Genomic DNA, 22,285 nt, shown 5'->3' with positions numbered 1-22,285 from the left:
CTAAACGCTCTTCATCAGGCTGATATTATAATATAAATGCTGTTCGATGTTGTTTCAGAAATGTGTGTTGTTTCAGAAATGACACTGAAAAGCTACATACATCAGTGGCACAAGTTTTGTATACAGCATATGGTGTAAATACATTTACAAACATACATATTAATTTGGAAAAATATATGTACACACTACGAAAACAATATATTTAACTGCCACTTCTTGATAAACACATTTTGGATGATGTGCCCACAGCAAGTTTTGGTGTGAACTAAGACCTTCAACAGTTTGGCAAATGACCTGTACTTACTCATTTGTACTTACATTGTTTGCTCTATGCTTAAGAGTCCAAGGCAATCTGTGTGTGTGTGTGTGTGTGTGTGTGTGTGTGTGTGTGTGTGTGTGCGCGCGCATGTGCTGTTGTATGTGTGTGCGTTCGCGTGCATGCATGCTCGCGCGCATGTGTGTGTGTGTGTGCGGCCGCACTTGCCTGTGCATTTGTGTTTGTGTGGAGCATACGGCACACAGCCTTGTCATCTCCAATAGCCCATCAAAGACAACTTCTGGTTGCTGGCCTCCAAAAATAGAGCTGGTGACTCACAGGGACACTGAGGTGATCATTCTGTCTGCGCGTCGCTCTCTCTCTCTCTCTCTCTCTCTCTCTCTCTCTCTCTCTCTCGCTCTCGCTCTCTCTCTCTCTCTCTCTCTCTCCCCAAAGAGTCCGCACGGCCTCCCGCTCCTCCGATAAATCAGCGCCGCTTTACCTTTTCATCCCCAGCTGCACAATCCCCAGAGTCTCCTCTTATTGACTGCTCTTCAGTCTTGACTCTTCGACTGGAAAAAACAACAACAGCAAGATGACCCTCCCAAAACATGTCTGTCTCTGCCGGCCCGGCGCCATCTACACTTTTAGTGCCTCGTGCACCCCCACCGCGGACAGGCGGCGGTTGATGTTGCGGTAGCGGCAGCGCAGCAGGTCGCGGTAGGTGGAGCGCAGGTCGCGGTTGAAGAAGGCGTAGATGAAGGGGTTCATGAGCGAGTTGGCGTAGCCGAGCCAGAGGAGCGTGCGCTCCAGCCAGATGGGCACGCAGCTGCACTGCACGCCGCAGACGAACGGACGCACGGTGGTCAGTATGAAGAAGGGCAGCCAGCAGACGCTGAAGACGCCCACGATCACGCCCAGTGTGGTGGCCGCCTTCTGCTCGCGCTTGAAGATGGAGATGTTGTGGCGCTCGCGGCTGAGTAGCCGTGAGAGCGCCACGCACTCCTCGGCCATGCCGGACGCCACCGGCCCCTTCAGGCCCTGCATCTTCAGCGCCTCGCCGGCGCCCGCCACCGTGGTCAGCTGATCGCCATGGCGCTCCGAGAAGTGCATGGAGCGGTGTTTGGCGCCACTCTTGCGCGCCGCCTTGAAGATCTTGTAGTACATGACCAGCATGACCAGCATGGGGATGTAGAAGGCCACGGCCGTGGAGTAGACGGTGTAGCCCAGGTCCTGGCTGATCAGGCACACACCGCCCGTGTGCACGTTCTTGGCCCAGCCGCAGAACGGCGGCAGCGTGATTGACGCCGACACCAGCCACACGCCCAGGATCATCTTGGCCATCAGCTGACCGTTCTGACGGGCCGGGTAGGTCAAGGGTCGGGTGATGCCCAGATACCTGTGACAAAAAACAAAACAAAAAAACACTGGACTCAGTAAAGGCCTCCGTAACGTCTCGCGATATCAGAGAAGGTGAAGAGGTCAAGTTCAGAGCATCTGTATTCAAACACTGAGCCAGCTGCACTGAGTCAACAACTCTGTGACTCCACATGTGGATTATTGACACCAGATGGTTGAGAAAGCACCAAAACACACAGGGGCCGACATTTACTGAGTCTGGGTTCTCTCACTCTTAGGGCCATTTCATAGTCTATGCACACTACGCAGATGCAACTGCATCACGCTGCTGATGCATACTGGGAAATGTGTTTTTCATGCTATTTTACAAGTGCCATTTCACGTTTTCCGATAGTCCATGTAGCTTGCGTAGACTATCAAAGGGCTCTTAAATACCTGTGTTTACCACTGCATGTGTGTAGCTTACATAGGAACAGCCCATTAGACTGAACCCACAGAACAGAAAGATGGCTCTCTTTGAGCACTTAAAAACCCATTCCAGAACCACCTGAAGTTTGCGTTTTTAAAGGGCCTCCAACCATATATTTCTCAAGCATCCCCTGTTGTTCACATCAAAGCTTTGTGCAACAGTGAGTTAGCTGAGGGGGCGTTCCTGTCAGCATGCTGTCAGGTTTAGTGCAACCCTCAGTGACTCTATGAGGGCATGTAATTTCTTTCACTGTGGGAGACTGAAGAGGTCTTGAAGAGGCAGCCCCAATCAAAGTGACTCAAGGCTTTACAGTAAATGAGAACTTTTATGATTCTGAAATCTAGCAGTCACATACGCTATTTTTAAATTGACAGATCTCAGCCTCCGACAATTTTTCTTCAAGTAAGATGGAGGTTGGATGGAGCCTTATCACCAGGGCTTAATTTGAGCCGGAACACGCTGGAACATGTTCCGGCACCTCCGACTTTGGATCCGGAACCTTTTTTTATTGGATCCGTCAACTCTTACGTCAATATAAAAAATAAATCGCCTAAACGAAAAATAAATACATTACTGTTTGTGTAGTGTTCAATGTTAATATCTTTGTTATTAGTCTTTAGAAATAGGGGAAAGACCAAACAGGATACAACAAGCTAATCGAGTGCTAAAGTGCTTTATCCACAATATTGGCCACAGGAGGGTGACGCGCTGTTCGGGGAGAGAGAAGTTGAGATGCTCTGCCAGCAGTTTTGCATCGATAGCCCGCGGAATGTCATCAGGGCTTTCAGGGAATACCACCTCTACCATCTCCTCCCCATTTGCCTTGTCGGCCCGCCGCTTGCCCGGTTCAACCCCCTTCCTTACGTGAGGTCATGGATTTCTAAAGGACATAGGTGTAGAGAAAGAAGCAGGGTAATGGAGGCCGGGGGTCTGGATGCTGTATGGGCCATTTTGGACAAGTAGGCCTAGGCTACAGTAGGAAGAAATTGCGCTTCCACGCTGTATCTAGTTGATCGATCATTGATTAGGCCTACTGGGTGTGGGTGGTCATGATTGCAATATATAGCATACTTTAGCGCCGAGGCTATTAGCCCCTTGTTGGACTGTTTTGTTGGTTCCCCTGTATCTCCTGTTTTCCCGGTCTGTGTGCGCGCTTGTGTGTGCGCGCGTGAGTGTTTGTGTCTCCCGCTCCCTCTCTGTGTCATATTATGTGTCAGTTTCGATGTGTTTTGATTGGGGGGAGGTGTCCGGGGGGGAATAGGGGTTCAGATAGGTATTCAGATGTGTCAATCAGAAATTATTAATCATTCCACGCTGTATCTAGTTGATTATTGATTACTGGGTTTTCATCATTGCAATATATAGCATACTATAGCCCATATGTTTTTATTTCGGCCTATGCGTAGAATGTTTGTCTATTTTTTTCCGATAATTTGATAATGGATAATTGCTGTTTTTTTTATTTAAATTTTTTACATTTTACACCCATGAAGTGCAGTGTTGCAAGTTCTGAAGTTAATAAACATTGCCCTGGTGTACACACCGCGTTGTTTAGTTTTTTTTAGTCAGAGCTATGTACGCAGGTTTTTTTGTTGTTGGTCCGTAACCTCAAATCCCCGTTTTGAGTCGCCGGATCCACCCCCCCTATGCGCTCCGGCACACCTCCCACTTTACAAATTAAGCACTGCTTATCACCTACAAAAAAGCACTCAACGAAGCTAAGTCAACCTACTATTCCTCGCTGATCGAAGAAAACAAAAACAATACAAAATTTCTCTTTACCACAATCTCCCGCCTGACGAAGAGCCACACCAAAGTAACCGAATCTATCCCTATTTGCCTAAACAGTAATGACTTCATGAACTTTTTCAATGACAAAATTGAAACAATTAGAGATAAGATTAATAACCAATCAGTCTCACCAAATATTCATACTCCATTGCTGAACGGTAGCGAAAATATAATTGAATCACAGATGAGACGAACAACGTTGAATTCATTTACACCTATCGACATAATTAGACCTCACTTCCACAATCTCTTCATCAAAATCTAACTAGTTTACTAGATCCTATTCCTACCCATCTTCTGAAGACTGCTCTCCCTTTCTTGGACAATGCTTTGCTCCAGATTATAAATAACTCACTGCTATCAGGCCATGTACCACAGTCGTTTAAGTTATCTGTTATTAAGCCATCCCTCAAAAAGCCTACCCTTGACCCTAACAACCTGGCCAACTATAGGCCTATATCTAATCTCCCTTTTTTGTCAAAAATACTAGAAAAAATAGTGTCGAAACAAATTGGTACCTTCTTGCATATGAATAAAATCCAAGAATTATATCCGTCTGGTTTCAGAGCTCACCACAGTACTGAATGAGCCTTAGTTAAAGTTTTTAATGACCTCCTCATCCCTGCCGATAATGGACATATATCAATATTGGTCCTCCTGGACCTCAGTGGTGCCTTTGACACCATAGACCACAATATACTACTCCACAGGCTTGAACATTCGATAGGCATTAAAGACTCAGCACTCGCTTGGTTTAGATCATACCTTTTTAACTGCAGACAATTTGTACAGGTTCACAATAAACCGTCTACCCAGACTATGGTAAAATATGGGGTGCCTCAAGGCTCAGTACTAGGGCCCCTGTTATTTTCTCTCTATATGCTTCCTCTAGGCTCAGAAATTAGGAAACATGGCATTAAATTTCATTCTTATGCAGACGATACACAACTATACCTTTCCATAAAACCTGATACCTTTCCATAAAACTCCGTTAGCCAAACTTGACACATGTATAAGAGACATAAAGACATGGATGACAAATAATTTCCTGCTTTTGAACTCCGATAAAACAGAAGTCATGGTTTTAGGTCCTAAAAAGATGAGGGATATCCTATCCTTATCACAGGCTACATTTACTGATCTTCAACTATCCTCATCCACAAGTGTTAAAAATCTAGGAGTTACAATTGACCAAGACCTATCACTAAGTAATCACATAAAACAGATTACCAAAACTTCATTTTATCATCTAAGGAACATTTCAAAGATAAGGAAGTCTTTATCCTTACCAGACGCTGAGAAATTAATCCATGCTTTTGTCACCTCAAGGATTGATTATTGCAATGCTCTATACGCTGGCTGCAACAACACCTGTCTAAAGAGCCTACAGCTTATACAAAATGCAGCTGCTAGCACACTCACTAGAACTAAAAAATATTAACATATTTCCCCTATCCTGGCATCTCTACACTGGCTGCCTGTTAAAAGTCGCATTGACTTCAAAATATTGCTTCTAACATAGAAAAGCCATTAATGGCCAGTCACCAGAATATATTAAAGATCTCCTAGTCCCATATAACCCACCTAGACCGCTACGATCACAGAATACTGGCCTTCTTGTAATTCCAAGAATCTCAAAAACTACAGTAGGAGGCAGAGCTTTCAGCTATTGCGCACCCCTCCTCTGGAATAATCTTCCTTCCTCAATTCGACTAGCAGACACCCTCCCTATTTTTAAGTCTAGACTTAAAACATACCTCTTTACTGCCTCCCATAGTTAGGTATGGTGCGGTGTGGAACTTCACCCACCACAGGGATTTTTGGAATGGACCACCCTGCTGAGTGGTCACTGACCATACCTGCGCTGGTGCCGACTACCCCTCACCATGCCTTAGTTATGCTGCTATAGCATAGTGCTGTCATGGACTTTTCATGTGTCACGCCGTACAACCCCCCCCCCTCTCTCCCCTTCTCTCTCTCTCAACTCTCCCTCTCTTGCCTATTCTCACTATGATATACTGTAACAATATATAGTACCACTAATTACTTATTGACATTTTGATTTTCAGTAATACTAACCCACTCTACAGCTCTCTTTCTTTCCCCTTACTGTACCTCACTTGTGAGGTATATCATCACCAGTCATCAACCATCCATGTGTTGGCCCTCCTCTCACCCATCTCACCTGAAGTCCCATCCTCGACTGCCCTATTACTGTCCCCCTATCTGGATTCCTGGCCCGTACAGCCTAGCGACCCATCACCTGCCTATGACAATTCTGCCCGGATTCCTGGCCTGTCTGCCAAGCCACCACATGCCCCTTGACAACTCCCTTCCCCTGGACAAATCCAACGCTGGACTATTTTAACTTTCTGTCACTAAATCAGGATTAATGAATTATCAAACCAGATACGTAATCACCCCACCTCTTGTAACTTTCAGCTCAAGTGCTTTTTAACACCATGTCTTATTCTCTACATCTGACTATCATATGCATTTGTCATGTATACAGACCTTACTGTCCTGTATTGACCCTAGGCAGATGGGTCAGGCCCTTGAGTCGTGGATCTGCTCGAGGTTTCTTCCTATATGTATCTCCAATTCTAGGGAGTTTTTCCTCGCCCCTGTTACCCATGGGCCTCTCTCTTTCTTTTCTTTTCTTCCTTTCTTTCATTCTGTAAAGCGCCATGATACATGTGTAATGTTTTGGCGCTCTATAAGCACAATAAATTGAATTGAATTGAAATTGTCAACCCTATTCTAAAAAGACACAGGAACAGAGAAAGCTAAATGAAATGTCAGGTATAATATCAGGAAGCATTATTTTTAGCAAGATCACAGTTCAACATAAATAGGAAGTATATACTGGGAAGTGATACATTAGCCACGTTTAAATGGACACTTTTTTTGTCATTCCAATTAAACTATTCCGGAAAAAATTATACGTCTGTTTACATGGGGTATGCGTACTATTAGAATTTTTTTGATCGGAATATCCATTGTTGCCTACTTTTCCTTGAGAAGATACAGCAGACAATCCGATTGACCGTATACTGTACATGGCTGTTCAATCGGAATAGGAACGGACTACACCACCTCTTTCATTCCAATTAAAATTCGGATCAGGCATTTTTATTCCGATTGAGGTGTTTATATGAGAATATTTATTCTGATTAAGCCGTGATTCCGTGTCTAATCGGATTAAAAGCGTCCATGTAAACGTGGCTAAGGAGTCACCCACATACGTATGTATGACCAATCCCATGCATAGTGTATGTGTTACATAATTCTGTTTCAGTAACATACAAATATGTAACAAATATGACAAATATAACATATGCACACAAGACACTTGTGTTTTTGCTTCAATACCTATGAATATTTCTCCATATGTGCTCCAGATCCTCCATCTGTTACCTCCTCTGTTTTCATCCAATAAACATCCTCCAAACATTGAAACGCCCTAAATGCAGATACATTGTGCGACCATAATAAAGATGGAGAAGATGGGTTCAACTCACTCCTAGGTGTCAGTCTATTCCGCTCTCTCTTATCTTGTCCCTGAAGGCCATGATATGGTCTCTACCTCACTGACTCCTGTCAGGCCTAATGGAGAATCCATTTTTACGTCGACTAGACATCGCCCTCGATGTGAACTTTTTTTTTCTTACGCAAGCACCACTCCGTCTCTGCCAAGGGCCATTTGTGGACCCCATTCACCCAGAGACGCCTTGTATTGAAAACACGATGAAATATTTAAATGGCTGATGCACTGGAACAGCCAGAGAGTGACTCTATGGAAGTAGAGCAGAGCTATAAACGGGTGTACAGACTGTGGCTGTTAGGCTGCGGCTGTGTAATCTAATGGACAGGTATATTTCCAGGCTCCCTCTCTCTCTGTCTCCCCTTGGAACTTTTTCATGTTGACTTCAGGGCTCCTCTCACTTAACATCTATGGCGTCACTTTGAGCTGCCTTTGTTTGCCTACCTCATAGCACAGGTTGAGGTTAAGAGGGGCCAGCGGTGAGGGTAGTATTGAATCCGATCTCCATCATCTGATTCTGCACAACGCCTCCTTTGCATAAACTCTGTGAGTCATCTTTAAGTGGCTCGGCTTGATCTGGGAGGGGGGTGACCTTGACTGCACCCCACCCTCTCCACAAATGCATCCGTGCAGCTCTGCTCCATCAGAGACATCCCTGATGAATAACTTGTACACACACCCCTCTCCTCTACCCAGAGTTCCCTATGGATCCTCCTGCGTGCATACCCTCTGACACCAGTGAGTTTTATTTACGCTCCGATGGAAATTCCTCGATAGTGAATTCCCCTGGCGTCTTACAGATATGGACTCGGCTATGTGCTCAGAGGACTGTGAATGACCCCTGCGTATAAGATAAGTGATAAAGTGTCCAGCACAGATTTGTGCACTCACAGTGCTGTGCTGGAAAGTGCTAGTTTCTGGTTCAAGATAACACCTTTAAGCTGCTCTTAGGCATGTACAGACTGAAAATGATACATAAAGAGCTAAAAATAGAACCAGGGAAAGTGGCCAAAAGTGCACCCTGAAGTTTACTTCACACAGTGTGTGACTGTGTGTGTGTGTGTGTGTGTGTGTGTGTTGTGTTTGTTTGTGCGTGTGTGTGTGTGTGTGCGTGCGTGTGTGTGTGCATACTGCATACTGCCAGTGTTCCATCACAGCAATAACTACTGCTAACATGTAATTTGTGCCCACAACAACTTTGTTTATTCAAGGTCTTTTTATTCTTGTGCGGTTCATACCCTCTCTCATATTGTTTCTATGGGTGAATATATGGTATCAACATGGGACCGTGTACACTTGTTATATAATGTGTGCTATGCCTCCTGACTAGTGACCTTTATGGTACAATGCATATCTACCAGATGTCCCTACATGTGTCCTTGAGAGAGATCTATACTGTAGATAAAGGTTATTCTCAGATTGCATAGCTAATATACTGAAAACATCACCTGATCATAATGCAATAACCTAACAATATTTTAGAAATGAAAGCACTGTACCAAAACAACATAAAACCATACTAGGTCTCCATCATATATGTTCTGGGTATGCTGAACAAACAATTACATGTGTTTAACCACCAAATATTAGATTATGAAAAACAGTTATGATAACTGATAAATTGTAAAGCTGACCATGATTAGTGTGGAACTGCAATCTTTACTCAATGTAGAGTAAACAATGTCCACTGGTCAATATCTTTATTATATTTATACTGTTAAACATCATTTGAACTCCTGATTAGCTTTTGCCATCTTAAATACATAGCTCTTTATTATAGATGTAAAGGTAAACGTATTCATACCAAACCGTTTAGGTACAGGACATTAGGTTCAATACAGATGTATACATACATACGTACATGTACCGAATGTACCAAATTCAGTCTTCAACAGCAATCAACAGTAGGCTATTTTGACCTATTAAACCTTTTCCTGTCAGCTACTTTTGGTTTACTAACAAGAAGCTGTGGTCACACCTAAGCAGGTCAAGTGATGTGTTACATTTCCAAAGGCAACATGCTGTCTCCACTGAAAAGTGTTCCATTCTGTGCAAAGCTGACAGCTTAGATTAGGTTGCCAGATGTCTACTGTCCACCATTTGGAAAACAGGTTTATACAGAAAGACATACTGTCTTCTCCTTGTGTTGCCCAACAGGGGGACTTTACAAGCAGCCATTCTATTACAGTAGACGAGTAATAACAACTGATGTTTGTATCAAATCATGTTGACACTTGCATGTGTCAACACATAAAAAGAAAGCTCTAAGCAAAAGTCAAGATTGCTTACAGTTCAATATTATATGTAAAAGATAAAATGAAATCAATAGTCACAAATATTTTCAATGTTTCCAATCACTACCACTAGGCTATATGTGTAGTTTCACAATCAGGGTAAGCGTATTGTTTTAAATATTGTGTTGTTGTATATTATTGTATATTGTAAATATATATGTAGGCACCGGCTAGAACAAGGTAGCGATGGAGTTTCTCAGACATTCGTCATGACAGAGCCAGCGAAAAGAAGCAGAAAGCGAGTAAACTGTTGTCGGAGGAAGAGGAAAACGACAGACTGACCGATTGAGGAGTGTCGTAAATCATATACTCTGAGGCTGTAGGGGGAGCTCTGCAGAGAAACCTGCGAGCAAAAAACTGCGTAGTTTCTCTTTAATCTTCTATATGAAGTACTTCCTCTGTTAAATATGCTCAATTAGGTAAACTATATTTCTAAACTTCTAAATTTGGCTTACATTGCAAATATCTGCCAATTCCGTTAAGATTATAACTGTGCTTTTTTCAACATGACAATTGTAACATATCAAAGACTGACCTAGTGTAGTTCAGTTTTCTAAAATTGGTTATGATGTGTTTTTATGATTAGGTTTATAATAAAACATCAATTTGATGATGATATTGACTGAAAAAAGTGTTTTAGGCCAGCAAATTGTACGTTTTGCACTTTTAATAAAATGTTCCAGGTGCTGCTAAATAGTTATATAATAATAACATACAATTACCCAGCATAATCACATATTTTGAGGTACACAAAATATGAAACTGGTCATGAAACCCATATCAAGAGTAATATTCACTAGTCTAAATCTGACCATGAATTCTGGATGTGAAAGTAATGAAATATCACATGCTGAAACATCCCTGTGCTTAATCTACATACACACAAGTCCTGGAGAGCACTGCCAAGAACTGTGTCTGCCATGTTTCTGGGTAATTGCCTATGAAAATAAACCCACTCCCTGAGGTAACTGCTTTCTGATTCAATTAAAATCCGGACAGATTTCTTACAGTTTATGAAGGGATATTCAGACAATATATTTTATCTACACTACCTATCAGTACAATTAGTTGAACATGCCTACACTTTTTTTTACAGAGATACGAGATGAAGAGAATCTTTCAATTTTTTTAAATTTCTAACTTGATTTGTTGATGTGATTATCTAATTACTTGAACATGGGTGGTTTGGAGAGACGACAGTGTCTGTAAAAGAATCCCACTGAGAATCATTAAGGATTCGCATGCACATTGTTTCCTGTTCTGAACACTCTCACGATCTCTTCTTTGGTCAGGGTCTAGCTTTTCAGGCTCCACATATCAATGAAAGTGGGATTTATGAAACATACAGAATATAAAAACAGATGCACTTGTATCAAAGGTTTGACCACTGACCAATTCATCATCTGCTGTGACCTCCATTCGGCAAAGTTGACCTCAAAGTGACCTTTCCTCTAGAGACCAGATAAACATGCTCTACACCTGATGCACATTATGTCCTGTCCTACACATCCACAATAGGCTAAATTCATCTTAACACACATGTCCTGGTTGCCATCCAGTATAAGTACAGGATACAGCTCTTTGACACTTATGTCAAAGGGGATACGAGAATAGCTCTCCTTAGGCCACCCTAGTTAATGTGATGCAAATCTAACTGACAAACAAGCCTTTACAAAGAGTGTGGTAGTTCACTAGCATCCATCACAACATCCATCACACCACACCAAATTGCATTTACTATACCCTACGCTATGACCAGAAACATATATTAGCCCCCACCAGAGCACTTTCCCACAGCACAAAGAACTGATGGACACTGGCATCAAGGTTTATTTTTTTGCATGTGTTTGCTAAGAAGAGCTTGGTTTTATTTGTAATGATGTCACATGGATTAAGGAGGAGGTCATTGTAAAAAAGGATTCTTGAAAATCGTGATGGGATCAAGGAAATGGCATGAGGTAGAACCTGATAATCACAAAAGCTGGGCCGCTAAATGTCACGTTTACAGTGAGGGATCATCTATCTGATAAGGAGGATCATTAACACGTTTGCATCATTCAACCGGATGGGGATAAGATGGATTAGTGCCCAGGGAAATAGAAACGCTGTCCCTGCACTTAATAGCAGGTTGTGTAAGCAAGAAGAAAGGAGTTAAAGCATGCATTTGTTTGCAACAGCCTAAAAGAGCACAGAATTTTTCACTTAAAAACATGTGTAGAAATAAACGCCTAAAAACTGTGTACGTGTGTGAGTGTGTGTAAGAGAAAGAGAGAGAGAAAGAGAGAGAGAGAGAGAGAGTGAGTGTGTGTGTGTGTCTTAGTGCACATGTGTGTGTGTGCATGCTTGTATGTGTTTTTGAGGAAGGATTAACACTGATGTAGGTTAATACTTGCTTGAGGGAAATACTGCCAGGATAAGGTAATGGGATGACAAGATAATATGTCAGACAGCAAGTGCATGTTTTCCAGTATTTCTCTGTATGTGTGTCTGTGTGTCTGTCTGTGTGTCTGTCTGTCTCCCTCTCTCTCTCTTTCTCTCTCTCTCTCTGTGTGTGTGTGTGTGTGTGTGTGTGTGTGTGTGTCTTTCTCCCTGGCTGACCAGTATGTGTTTAAAAAGCCTATCATGTTGTTAAATTCAGTGAAAAACAAATACATTACTCAAATTTAAATATATCCTTAAACAAGCCATCATACAAGACCACTGCATGAATACACTGTATTTAAAGAAATTACAGTTGTGCTGAATAGAGTATGGGGCACAGTGGGCCAGCAAGATCAGAATATCAAAGGTCACTCAAACATCTAAATGTGCCTGGAGCTATTATTCCACCATATTAAATATCCTACCCAGCAAGCGACATTCTAAATGTCCCAATGTCTGACAACATTAACGTTCACCCAAACATACAGTACTCCTCCATCCACCATGGGGACAAATAAATGAGCACAACATAGCCAGGTCACACACTCACCCTGCCTTGACCTGCCTACAGCTTTCACTTTCTCAGCCCAGTAAACATGTCCACAGGGACATCTAATTGAAGCAAAAATAGGCAACTTCCTGTGGACCTTGTGAGGCTGTGAGTCAATAACGAATAGGGCAGCAAATAATATATGAAATATGAACACAAATACTCAAGCTACCTTTTCTTCCTTGTGGCTGTATGAGTTGAACAATTGAAGTTGCAGGTGAAAACAACTAAAGGACCAATTCACTTATGACATCACTGCTGAAGTAGCTATACCAAAATATCCTAATGCAGAATAAATGCATGCTTTCAGTTCATCTTTACGAAACTGGCATAATCATTTGCATAATTATTATTCACTGATTGATCATTGCAACTGATTATTTGATCACTCTATCAACAATCCAAACAGCTTCAGTAAAAACTATTTTCAGTCATAATCTTGACATTCTGCCACCTGAATTATACAGAAACTTGCTCTGCATAGCACAACACACGGAACCGTGTGGCTCCCTGTTTCAGTCGCCCACTCAGTCAGGTGATACATTATGTATGAGCTCCACAGTGAGACATTTCAATTACGACTTCTTTCCTTCCTACAACGGCAATGCTTTACCTCTGAGACAGGTTAGCTGTATAATTCCCTTGCATTAAAACAGCTATTCTAATCCAGGTTAAAAAAAATAAAAAATTCTATGTAGACACAGTTTGCCTTGAACTTGACCTGTCTGGTTGCCCTGAGAGAGCAATCCCGGACTGACACAGTCGCCTGTCGCCAGACACGATGGGTCACCCCATTCAGAGGCGTGCTGGCTACAGAGCGAACTCTTTCCAGGCGTCCATCTGGTGCTACAATAAAAAGGAGGGCACGGTGTCACTGTAACAGTATACGCTTTCGCACACTCCTGACAGAGCGAGGAAGCCCATGCCACACTGCATGGAAAACCTGTTATCCACCACTAATTTAGAGTCAGGCAGTCACAAGAGTTTCTTTCTCATTTGCAATTTTAATGTGATCCGTCTAAATCGCAAATTTCCTTTTTTAAACTGTGTGTGTGTTTGGGGGGTGGGAGGGTCATTCCAAATGTGATCTATGCCTCTCAATTTTATGTGATTCCATCATTGTTACTGGGCTTTTCACAGTTTACGCATGAACCACATCACTTTCTTAGAGATAAGATTTTAAAAACAAACAGTTTCACTATTTCACAAATAAGGGTAAAGGAATCTACATGTATGTACTTGTTTGTTGCTGTTCTATAAACATAAAGTAATAAATACGTCTGGTTCTGAGAATATAATAGAATAGGCCTAAATCAAAATAGCTTTTCCCAAGATGATGTCCACATGATAACACACAAGGATCACACTAACCTAGAGCTCTCTATTGAGAAAAGGTTAAGACATTAAGAGAATTTCACAACTATTTGCATTTCCTAACTCCATACCCTGGCCAAAAATCCTCATTTCATTTCACTCAAAAGCTCCCCTATGCCATTCTCTGAGAGTCATTGTAAAATATTAATCTTTCTCAGAGGCTAATGTCTCAGAGAGGAGGGGCCCACTTTCAAAGGTCTTTTTTAGCTCCAGGATTGTTCTGTTTTCGTGCTGGTCTTGAACCAAAGTGAGCGTCGTAGTGGTCCATTTGTCTGCCACCTTGATTTGGGACATGAGGGTATGGATATTGAGCATGAGGTTCAATTGTGCTTACTGTCAAATATGTTGTGTGTCCTTAAGGCCCCGACTTTCACAATGAGAGTCGTCATTCCTCACTGTGTTTGGGGAACAATTTAAATATCATTACGGAAATGCATTGAACTATCAAGGTCTATCATTTTTAAGGAATGTTTGGGGAATGGTAATATTGACTTTACATGCTCCATCAGTTACTGTAAACATTCCTGATATGACATCCTTGATATCGCCAGCAATTAGGGGAAGCTGCGTGTTTGCCAAAGAGAAACAAACATAATTTGTTTATTCTGCATCCACAGAACCTTCAATCAGGCACTTCAAATACTAAGTATCATCGCACAGCTGTTTGCAGTTAAGTACAAATGTGCTGAGGCCCTGGAGATATATTCATGTATGGTTTGTGGGGCTGTGTGAGTGTATGATAATAATGGGTGTTAAATAAAGAACTACATTGTTAATGAGGATGATGGATTCATATTATAAAAAAAGATGCTTTACTGTTAATGCGCAGGACACTAGGGATTGAACTGACAGCTATTATAATAGAGCTATCGAGCAGCCACATTTAAATGCTGTGAATGTCACAGTTAAACTCCGCCAATTGTTCCTCCTTCATATTAAATCGCATTGTTTAAGGTCGCATCAGTCCAACTTTGAGGGCGTCGCCATTAGTTTAGCGCAGAATATATTCCACTAATGAGGCATTATGAGAAAGACAGGAGGAAAGATAATCTGATCACAGCAACCACTACCAGGGTTTGACTTCATTGAGGTGGCTGAAGAAGAACACTCTGATTGATCACTTGCATTTACTTCATTCAGCTTTATTGGCAAACACATTTAACACTATGTCTGTCTACCCTTGAAATTGGGAAGGTTATCAGAGAAGATGACTTAAAGGAAAAAATCCGTTTTTTAGCACTTTGAGTCCCTTTTCTGGTTTGTTTTGAATGAACTAGAGTGGTGGACACCGAAATTTTGACGATTGGTCCTGTCTCGACTTTTCTGACTCGTTTTGAATCGCCTTTGACTGCTCAGGGTGGCTGCCAACAGGCATACTGTAGGCTACTCAAACATGTCCTAAAACAACCCTTAACGTTCGTTTTCAAAACTGTGCAACTCACCGAGTGGTTATGGTGAGAGGGCCAGAGACTCATTACATTACATTACATTACATTACATTTGGCTGACGCTTTTTTAGCCAAAGCGACTAACAACATGGTAAACAGTTTAAGTTTTAGAGCAATTCTCAAAAATTTTAGGACAATTTAAAAAACATTAGAGTACAGTAAGAATAAGTGCATCAGTGAGTGCTGTTTTTAACAGTTACGTGTCAGTTTAAGACGGCTGGTGAGTGCTAGGATCAGCAAGACTTGTTGTAAGTGTTGCTACTATGAGAGATGTTGTTCTCTAAAGAGCTGGGTCTTCAGGAGTTTTTTGAAAATGGAGAGGGATGTCCCTGCCCTTGTAGGAACTGGCAGTGTGTTCCACCAACAAGGAACAACAGATGAAAAAAGTTTGGATTGGCCTGAGCGTACCGGTGGTAGAAATAGACGTCGTTCGTCTGAAAAGCGCATCGGTCTGGAGGTAGCGTATGTCTGTATGAGGGCATTCAAGTAGGCGGGAGCAGAACCGGAGACTACTTTGTAGACAAGCGTTAGAGCCTTGAATTTGATGCGGGCCGCCATAGGTAGCCAGTGTAGCTGGATGAGCAGCGGGGTAACATGTGCCCTTTTGGGTTGGTTGTAGACCAGGCGCGCCGCCGCGTTCTGGATCATCTGAAGTGGTTTCACTGCGCAGGCTGGGAGACCTGTCAGGAGGGCGTTGCAGTAGTCGAGTCGTGAGATGACTATTGCCTGAACCAGAAGTTGGGTAACATCTTGAGTCAAGTAAGTCCTGATTTTCCGTATGTTGTAGAGTGCGAAACGGCATGACCGGGCGACTGAGGCAACACGATCTGAGAAGTTTAGTTGGTTGTCGAGAACAACTCCTAGATTTCTTGCAGTCCTGGTAGGTGAAACAGACAGGGAGTCAAATTTGATGTTGATGTCGTGGTGTATGGTAGGTTTAGCTGGGAGGACCAGCAGTTCAGTCTGAGAGGTTCAGCTGGAGGTGGTGTGCCTTCATCCATGTAGCTATGTCTGAGAGGCAATCCGAGATCCGTGCTGAGACCAAGGGGTCATCAGGTGGAAAGGACAGATAAAGCTGTGTGTCGTCTGCATAGCAGTGGTATGAGAAGCCATGCGAACGGATAATCTGTCCCAAGGAGGTGGTGTAGATAGCAAAGAGAAGGGGGCCCAGCACTGAGCCCTGGGGGACCCCTGTGGTGAGATGGTGAGGTGCAGATAGCTGACCAAGCCATGATACGTTAAACGAGCGTCCTGTGAGGTAGGATTCAAACCAGGAGAGAGCAGAACCGGAGATTCCCATGTTAGCGAGTATAGAGAGAAGGATGCGGTGATTAACTGTGTCAAAGGCAGCCGATAAGTCAAGCAGAATGAGTACTGATGACCGAGCGGTCGCCCTGGCTTCTTTTAAGGCTTTTGTTACAGACAGCAGAGCCGTTTCGGTAGAGTGGCCGCTTTTGAACCCAGACTGATTTGGATCCAGAAGGTTGTTCTGTGAGAGGAAGTCAGAGACCTGTTTGGAGACTGCTCGTTCAATGCCTTTGGATAGGAAAGGCAGGAGCGGTAGTTCTCGACTTGAGCAGGGTTGAGAGAAGCTTTCTTAAGTAACGGTGTTACCCGGGCCATTTTGAACGCTGTTGGAAATGTGCTGGAGGTTAGCGAGGCATTGATCACATGTGTGATAGCTGGTGCGATGGTCGGGCTGATGGACTGAAGTAGGCTCGTAGGTATAGGGTCCAGAAAGCATGTGGTAGGATGGCTGCATGTCAGGAGTCTAGATACTTCATTCTCGGAGAGAGGCGTGAATGCTGAAAAAGATGTTCCAGCAGTCTCTAGAGGTTGTAGGAGTGCGGTATCTGAGTCAGATGCGTTGAGTGGGCATGTAGAGAATTGACTGCTGATTGCCGCCACTTTGTTTGTAAAAAATGAGGCGAGGGTATCTGCAGTAAGGCTGGATGGAGGAGGAGGCAGCTGAGGGTTAAGTAGCGATTTGAAGGTTGAGAAAAGTTTTCGAGTGTCTGCAGCGCTGTTGATTTTGTCATTGTAGAAAGCCGTCTTAGCAGCAGTGATGCTGGCTGAGAAAGAGGTCAGGAGTGTCTGGTAGTTTTTGAGGTCATCAGTTAGTTTGGATTTGTGCCATTTCCTATCCGCGGCACTGAGTTTGGTGTGCTGCGATCGGAAGGTATCATTTAGCCATGGATGAGAGTGTTTGGATCGAGCTGGCCTTGTGGTAAGAGGGCACAGCTCGTCTAGACACGAGCTCAGTGTGGAGCAGAGCGAGTCTGTGGCCTCATTAACCTCCAGAGAGGAGAAGGTGTTGAGTGGAGGTAGACCGGAGGCAACCACAGAGGAAAAGTGCGTTGGAGACAGGTTCCGGATGTTGCGGCGGAACGTGACCATCGGCTGAGGAGCTGGAGGCTGTTCTGTCAGGCTGACGTTGAACTGGATGAAGAAGTGGTCAGAAAGATGGAGAGGCGTCACCATGAGGGTGTCGGTGCTGCAGTTCCGAGTGAAGATCAAGTCAAGCTCTTTGCCAGCTTTGTGAGTCGGTGGGCTTTGAACCAGTTTGAGGTCAAAGGAGTGGATCAGGGCCAAAAAGTCAGCTGAGCCTGGGGCATCTAAGTGGATGTTCATATCGCCGAGAACAAGAAGCGGACAGTCATGCTCAGGGATGGAGGACAGCAGAGTGTCAAGTTCGTCCATAAAGTCGCCTAGTTGGCCTGGAGGGCGGTAGATGACCAGCACGTAGAGATTTGCTGGGGCGATCACTGTGATGGCATGAAATTCGAATGAGACATATTTGTTTGAAGGCAGTAGCGGGGTGAATTTCCATTTGTTGGAGATCAGCAGGCCCGTCCCACCTCCTCGTCCAGATGGGCGAGGGGTGTGGGATAGTGTAAGGTTAGTGGAGAGTGCAGCCGGGGTGGCAGTGTTCTCTGGTTTGATCCAAGTCTCAGTGAGAGCAAGGAGTTCCAACGAAAGGTGGTTGGCATAGCCAGCTATGAAGTCCGTTTTGTTGACTGCGGATTGACAGTTCCACAAGCCCATGGAGAAGGAGGTTTCTGTAGGTGAGGACCGTTTAAGTTGCTGGAGGTTAAGGCGATTTCTGCCCCTTTTGGCATGATGCCGTTTTCTGCGATGGCCGGTGATAACAGATATGGTGGAATGGCACATTTTTGCCTTTGTGGGCGCCTGTGCTCGGTGAACTTGCACAGGTAAACTTGCTCGTCTTGACCGCGTCCGTCTTAAACAAGTACGGCTGAAACGAGGGCTGACGCTTATGCTGACGCTTCAGCAACAGCCCCTATTGTTACGCTGACAGGAATTGCATGCAGCGGTCCTCGTGTCTCACTAATGATGAATCAGCGTAGACCGCCCTCTGACGTTCGCACAGCTTAGATTGTTCAAAAGGGTGTTAATTACTGTCAACTGAAAGTCCGCTCGCTCACACCGACCGAAACTCGCAGTTTCAAGTAGCCTCCTTCCTCAGCTGTTCCCAAACGCCCAGAGTCCAATTCTAAACAATTGGAGAGGATTGGCCAGTAGTAGCCTATGTGTTCTTCATTTCTCTCTCCCAACTCACTGCAGTTGTTGTCTCTTGTTGACTCGGAGTATATCAACCATAAATAGCTTAGTGCTGTGAACAACAGCAGTCTACCTTAGTTGAATATTCCATTACATTTAATCATAGGCTACTGCAATTTAATACCATTGCTAGCTGTGTTTATGTTGCCACCATGCCATATCAGTGTAAAATGTAGCTCAAATGAAATAATACTAATAAAAAGACTCTGTTTCTTTGCATACATAGCTCAAGTTGTGAACAAGCAATATCCTACAAATAATTTAAAGTTATCAAACTATGAGAGTTTTATGCAGTGCTGGCAAACACATCTGAAATGACCACCATTCTAACTTTCACTCACCTGATGAGAACTTTGAACTCTGTATGAACATTTGAACGTGTGGATAAAAAATAGAAATAATTATCCCAGAAATATGACTTGCATAGAAGTTAGTTAGTTATTAACAAACAATTGATAAACTTTTAGAATACTTTGAGCACTGTCAGCATAGGCCTCTTACATTGTTTGCAGGTAGGCCTACATTTCATTCCGTTTTCGATGGCAAACGCGAAACAGCGCCAAAACAACCACCAGTGGACAAAAAGAGTATTATATGTGTACTGTTAAGACTCGCCATAGAGAATGAATGGGGAAATTATAGGTTATAGTTTGACGATGTCATACTCCCGTGCGTGCCAGATGCTATATACCACGGACATGTTTTGGGGGGCCACCCAAAATGAGTCGGCGGGCCGTAGTTTGGGGACCAATGAACTAGGTGATTGTCTCCAGCTTAATTTATCACAGAGATGTCAATAGAGGTTTTCAAACCACTCTAAGACTTAATTTTGCATTGAGAAAATAATAACATTCTGCATCGTATTGTATGCAGTTACTTGTAACCTAAAAGTATTATCAATGGCCAATGCTGGGAAACTGGTATCTAAGAGCTCACCTGAATGTCAGGGGGAGCAGTAACATTAACTGCACAGCAGCTGTATAACTGAATGATGTCCACTGCTCACTCCAATAAAGCATACCTGTCAACACTCCCGTTTTTCCCGGGTTTCTCCCGTATTTCAAGGTCATCTCCCAGCACCCTCCCGTTTTGTTATTTCTCCCGGAAAACTCCCGCAATTTGCATGGCCATCAAACTTCATTTTAAAATCATTGATCCATTCGCCAGATTGTGTATGAAATACACTATACACATACACGATCACTTAGTTTCAATTTCAACCGTATTGTCATAGGCTAAAACCTGGCAACCCAAAACCCAAATAAGGAGCGGGTGCCGACTGCGCAGCCTGAGTCTCGCCGTAAGCAAGCGGGCTAGTTGAATGGCCTACTCCAGAACTAGCTGTTGTGAAATTGTTGGGAATTTAATTGATTAACACATCACATAATTGAGTGTGGTTGATACACTGAACTTGTGCCCTCGGAACCAAATCTGACAGCAAGCAGCTTTGGAGTTTTGGAAGTAGGCCTAGACTGCAAGCAGGCAGCTGGGGGATACATAACTGTCATGCGTATGGTAATGGTAAGGTAAAAGCAACGACCGAAATGTGTTGAAACACGTGTATGAAACGTATTAAATATGCAAACACAGATCCGGTATAAACACTGACCACCCCCCCCCCCCCCCCCGAAAAAAATCTCCCGTTTTTGGAAAGCTAAATGTTGACAGGTATGCAATAAAGTTAGTTTTTATGACATAATGCGCATTAATACAACAATTACAATTCCCTCATGTCCCCTGGCTACCCACATATGTGCAGGAATTATTTTCACGGGAGACTTCACAAGGAATTCACAGAAAGCAAATATATGATGAAGTCAAACTCACCTATCCACGCTGATCACACACAAAGTCATTATAGAGGCTGTACAACACATAACATCCATTCCGATAAAAATGTTGCAAAACACCTCGCCAAAAAGCCATTTGCCTCCAGTCAGGTCTGTTACTATAACAAATGGCATAACTACAAGCGCCACGGAGAGGTCTGCTACTGCCAGAGATACCAACAGATAGTTTGATGGCTGGCGCAGTTTTTTAACCACGCACACTGCAATAACTACCAGAGTGTTTCCCATCACTGTGACCGCTGTGATGATAGCCAGCATAGTCCCAATGAATATTTTCTCCACCGTGTCAAAGTCGAGTAATTGCTCCCCGCACGATTTGTTCTGCATGATGGAGAGGTTTCCCGTCGTAACAGCGTTGTAGCTTGGGTGTACGGTGTTGCTGAGAAGTTCAGAATCATTCTCCCTGCTTTTAAAAGTGAGATCTACACCTGAATTGAACATTACGGCATTGAACCTCCAGTGATGTTGAAAAGGACACCTCGCCAACTTCGCGCCCCCCTGGAGCGCATGGTTCACTCTCTCATCTTTGAAAATGTCAGTCCTATACTTTCTGTACAAATAAAAAGAGTTTCTGAAACAGTTGGTAACAACAAACTAAGGTATACAATATAACACTGTCCTTTGATGTGATGTCTGGAGACGTAAGAAGAGGTGGATAATGCGTCATCCTTCTGAGAGCTTCGCTACGGTGTGGTGACGTCCGGAGCACCATACACGAAAGTGGAAAGGCAGGGAATCACGCGGTACTCTCCGCGCAGAAAGGAATACTGCGCTTGCCACGCATTACGACGTTCAGTGACATGTGGTCATATTTATTGTGTGGCACACCATAACACTCTGGTATCAGATATGATCATTTAAAAAAAAAAAACTTGAGGGTGAAAAATCCATATGCCAGGGAATGTTATCGCATTTGTCCACGCACCAACTCCAGTTCAAATTCAGTGGAGAGGGAGTCGGACGAGTTCATTATAGCCCCTGCCCCTATTTTTGTCTTACTTTTTAGCTTTGTCAAATAGTTGCACTGGAATACAAAAATAAGATTGACATACAAAAAGCTGATTTTGGCAAACAGTTTGACCACTCCAGCAGTCGCTCTTGAAAATGTGTCCACATTTTATGTGAAAAAAATAGACACAAATCTAAAGGAAACAGATATGGTACCGGAAAAGTACCAGGACGTGGGAACCTTGTTTGTGAAACAGCCATGCTTGATGACCCTTGGGGTTCTGGTGACCATGCATCCCAACGCTGCAGCTGTCATTGCTCTGTGTGTGCTGGCAACAGCAGCCCTCACTGGTCATTAGACTCTTTCCAACCTGATGGACAGAATGGTATTGATGTTTG

General features: G+C 43.4%; 1 protein-coding gene across 1 annotated transcript; it reads right to left on the bottom strand.

The window, feature by feature from the left end:
* Positions 1–895: 895 nt before the first annotated feature.
* Positions 896–21,379, bottom strand: htr7c (5-hydroxytryptamine (serotonin) receptor 7c). Its single transcript, XM_076269808.1, has 2 exons — positions 20,916–21,379; positions 896–1,655 (listed from the first exon to the last, which is right to left on the bottom strand). Exons 1-2 carry the CDS (start codon positions 21,377–21,379, stop codon positions 896–898), a joined length of 1,224 nt encoding a protein of 407 aa, XP_076125923.1.
* Between the last annotated feature and the right edge of the window lie 906 nt (positions 21,380–22,285).

The sequence above is a fragment of the Alosa pseudoharengus genome, unplaced genomic scaffold (assembly GCF_046254945.1).
Source record: "Alosa pseudoharengus isolate Yale_2024_CS ecotype anadromous, Long Island Sound unplaced genomic scaffold, YU_APseudo_1.1 YU_APseudo_1.1_scf_6, whole genome shotgun sequence".
NCBI lineage: Eukaryota > Metazoa > Chordata > Actinopteri > Clupeiformes > Clupeidae > Alosa > Alosa pseudoharengus.
Note: the sequence above shows the minus strand (reverse complement) of the source record. Positions and strands in the feature narration are given on the sequence as shown.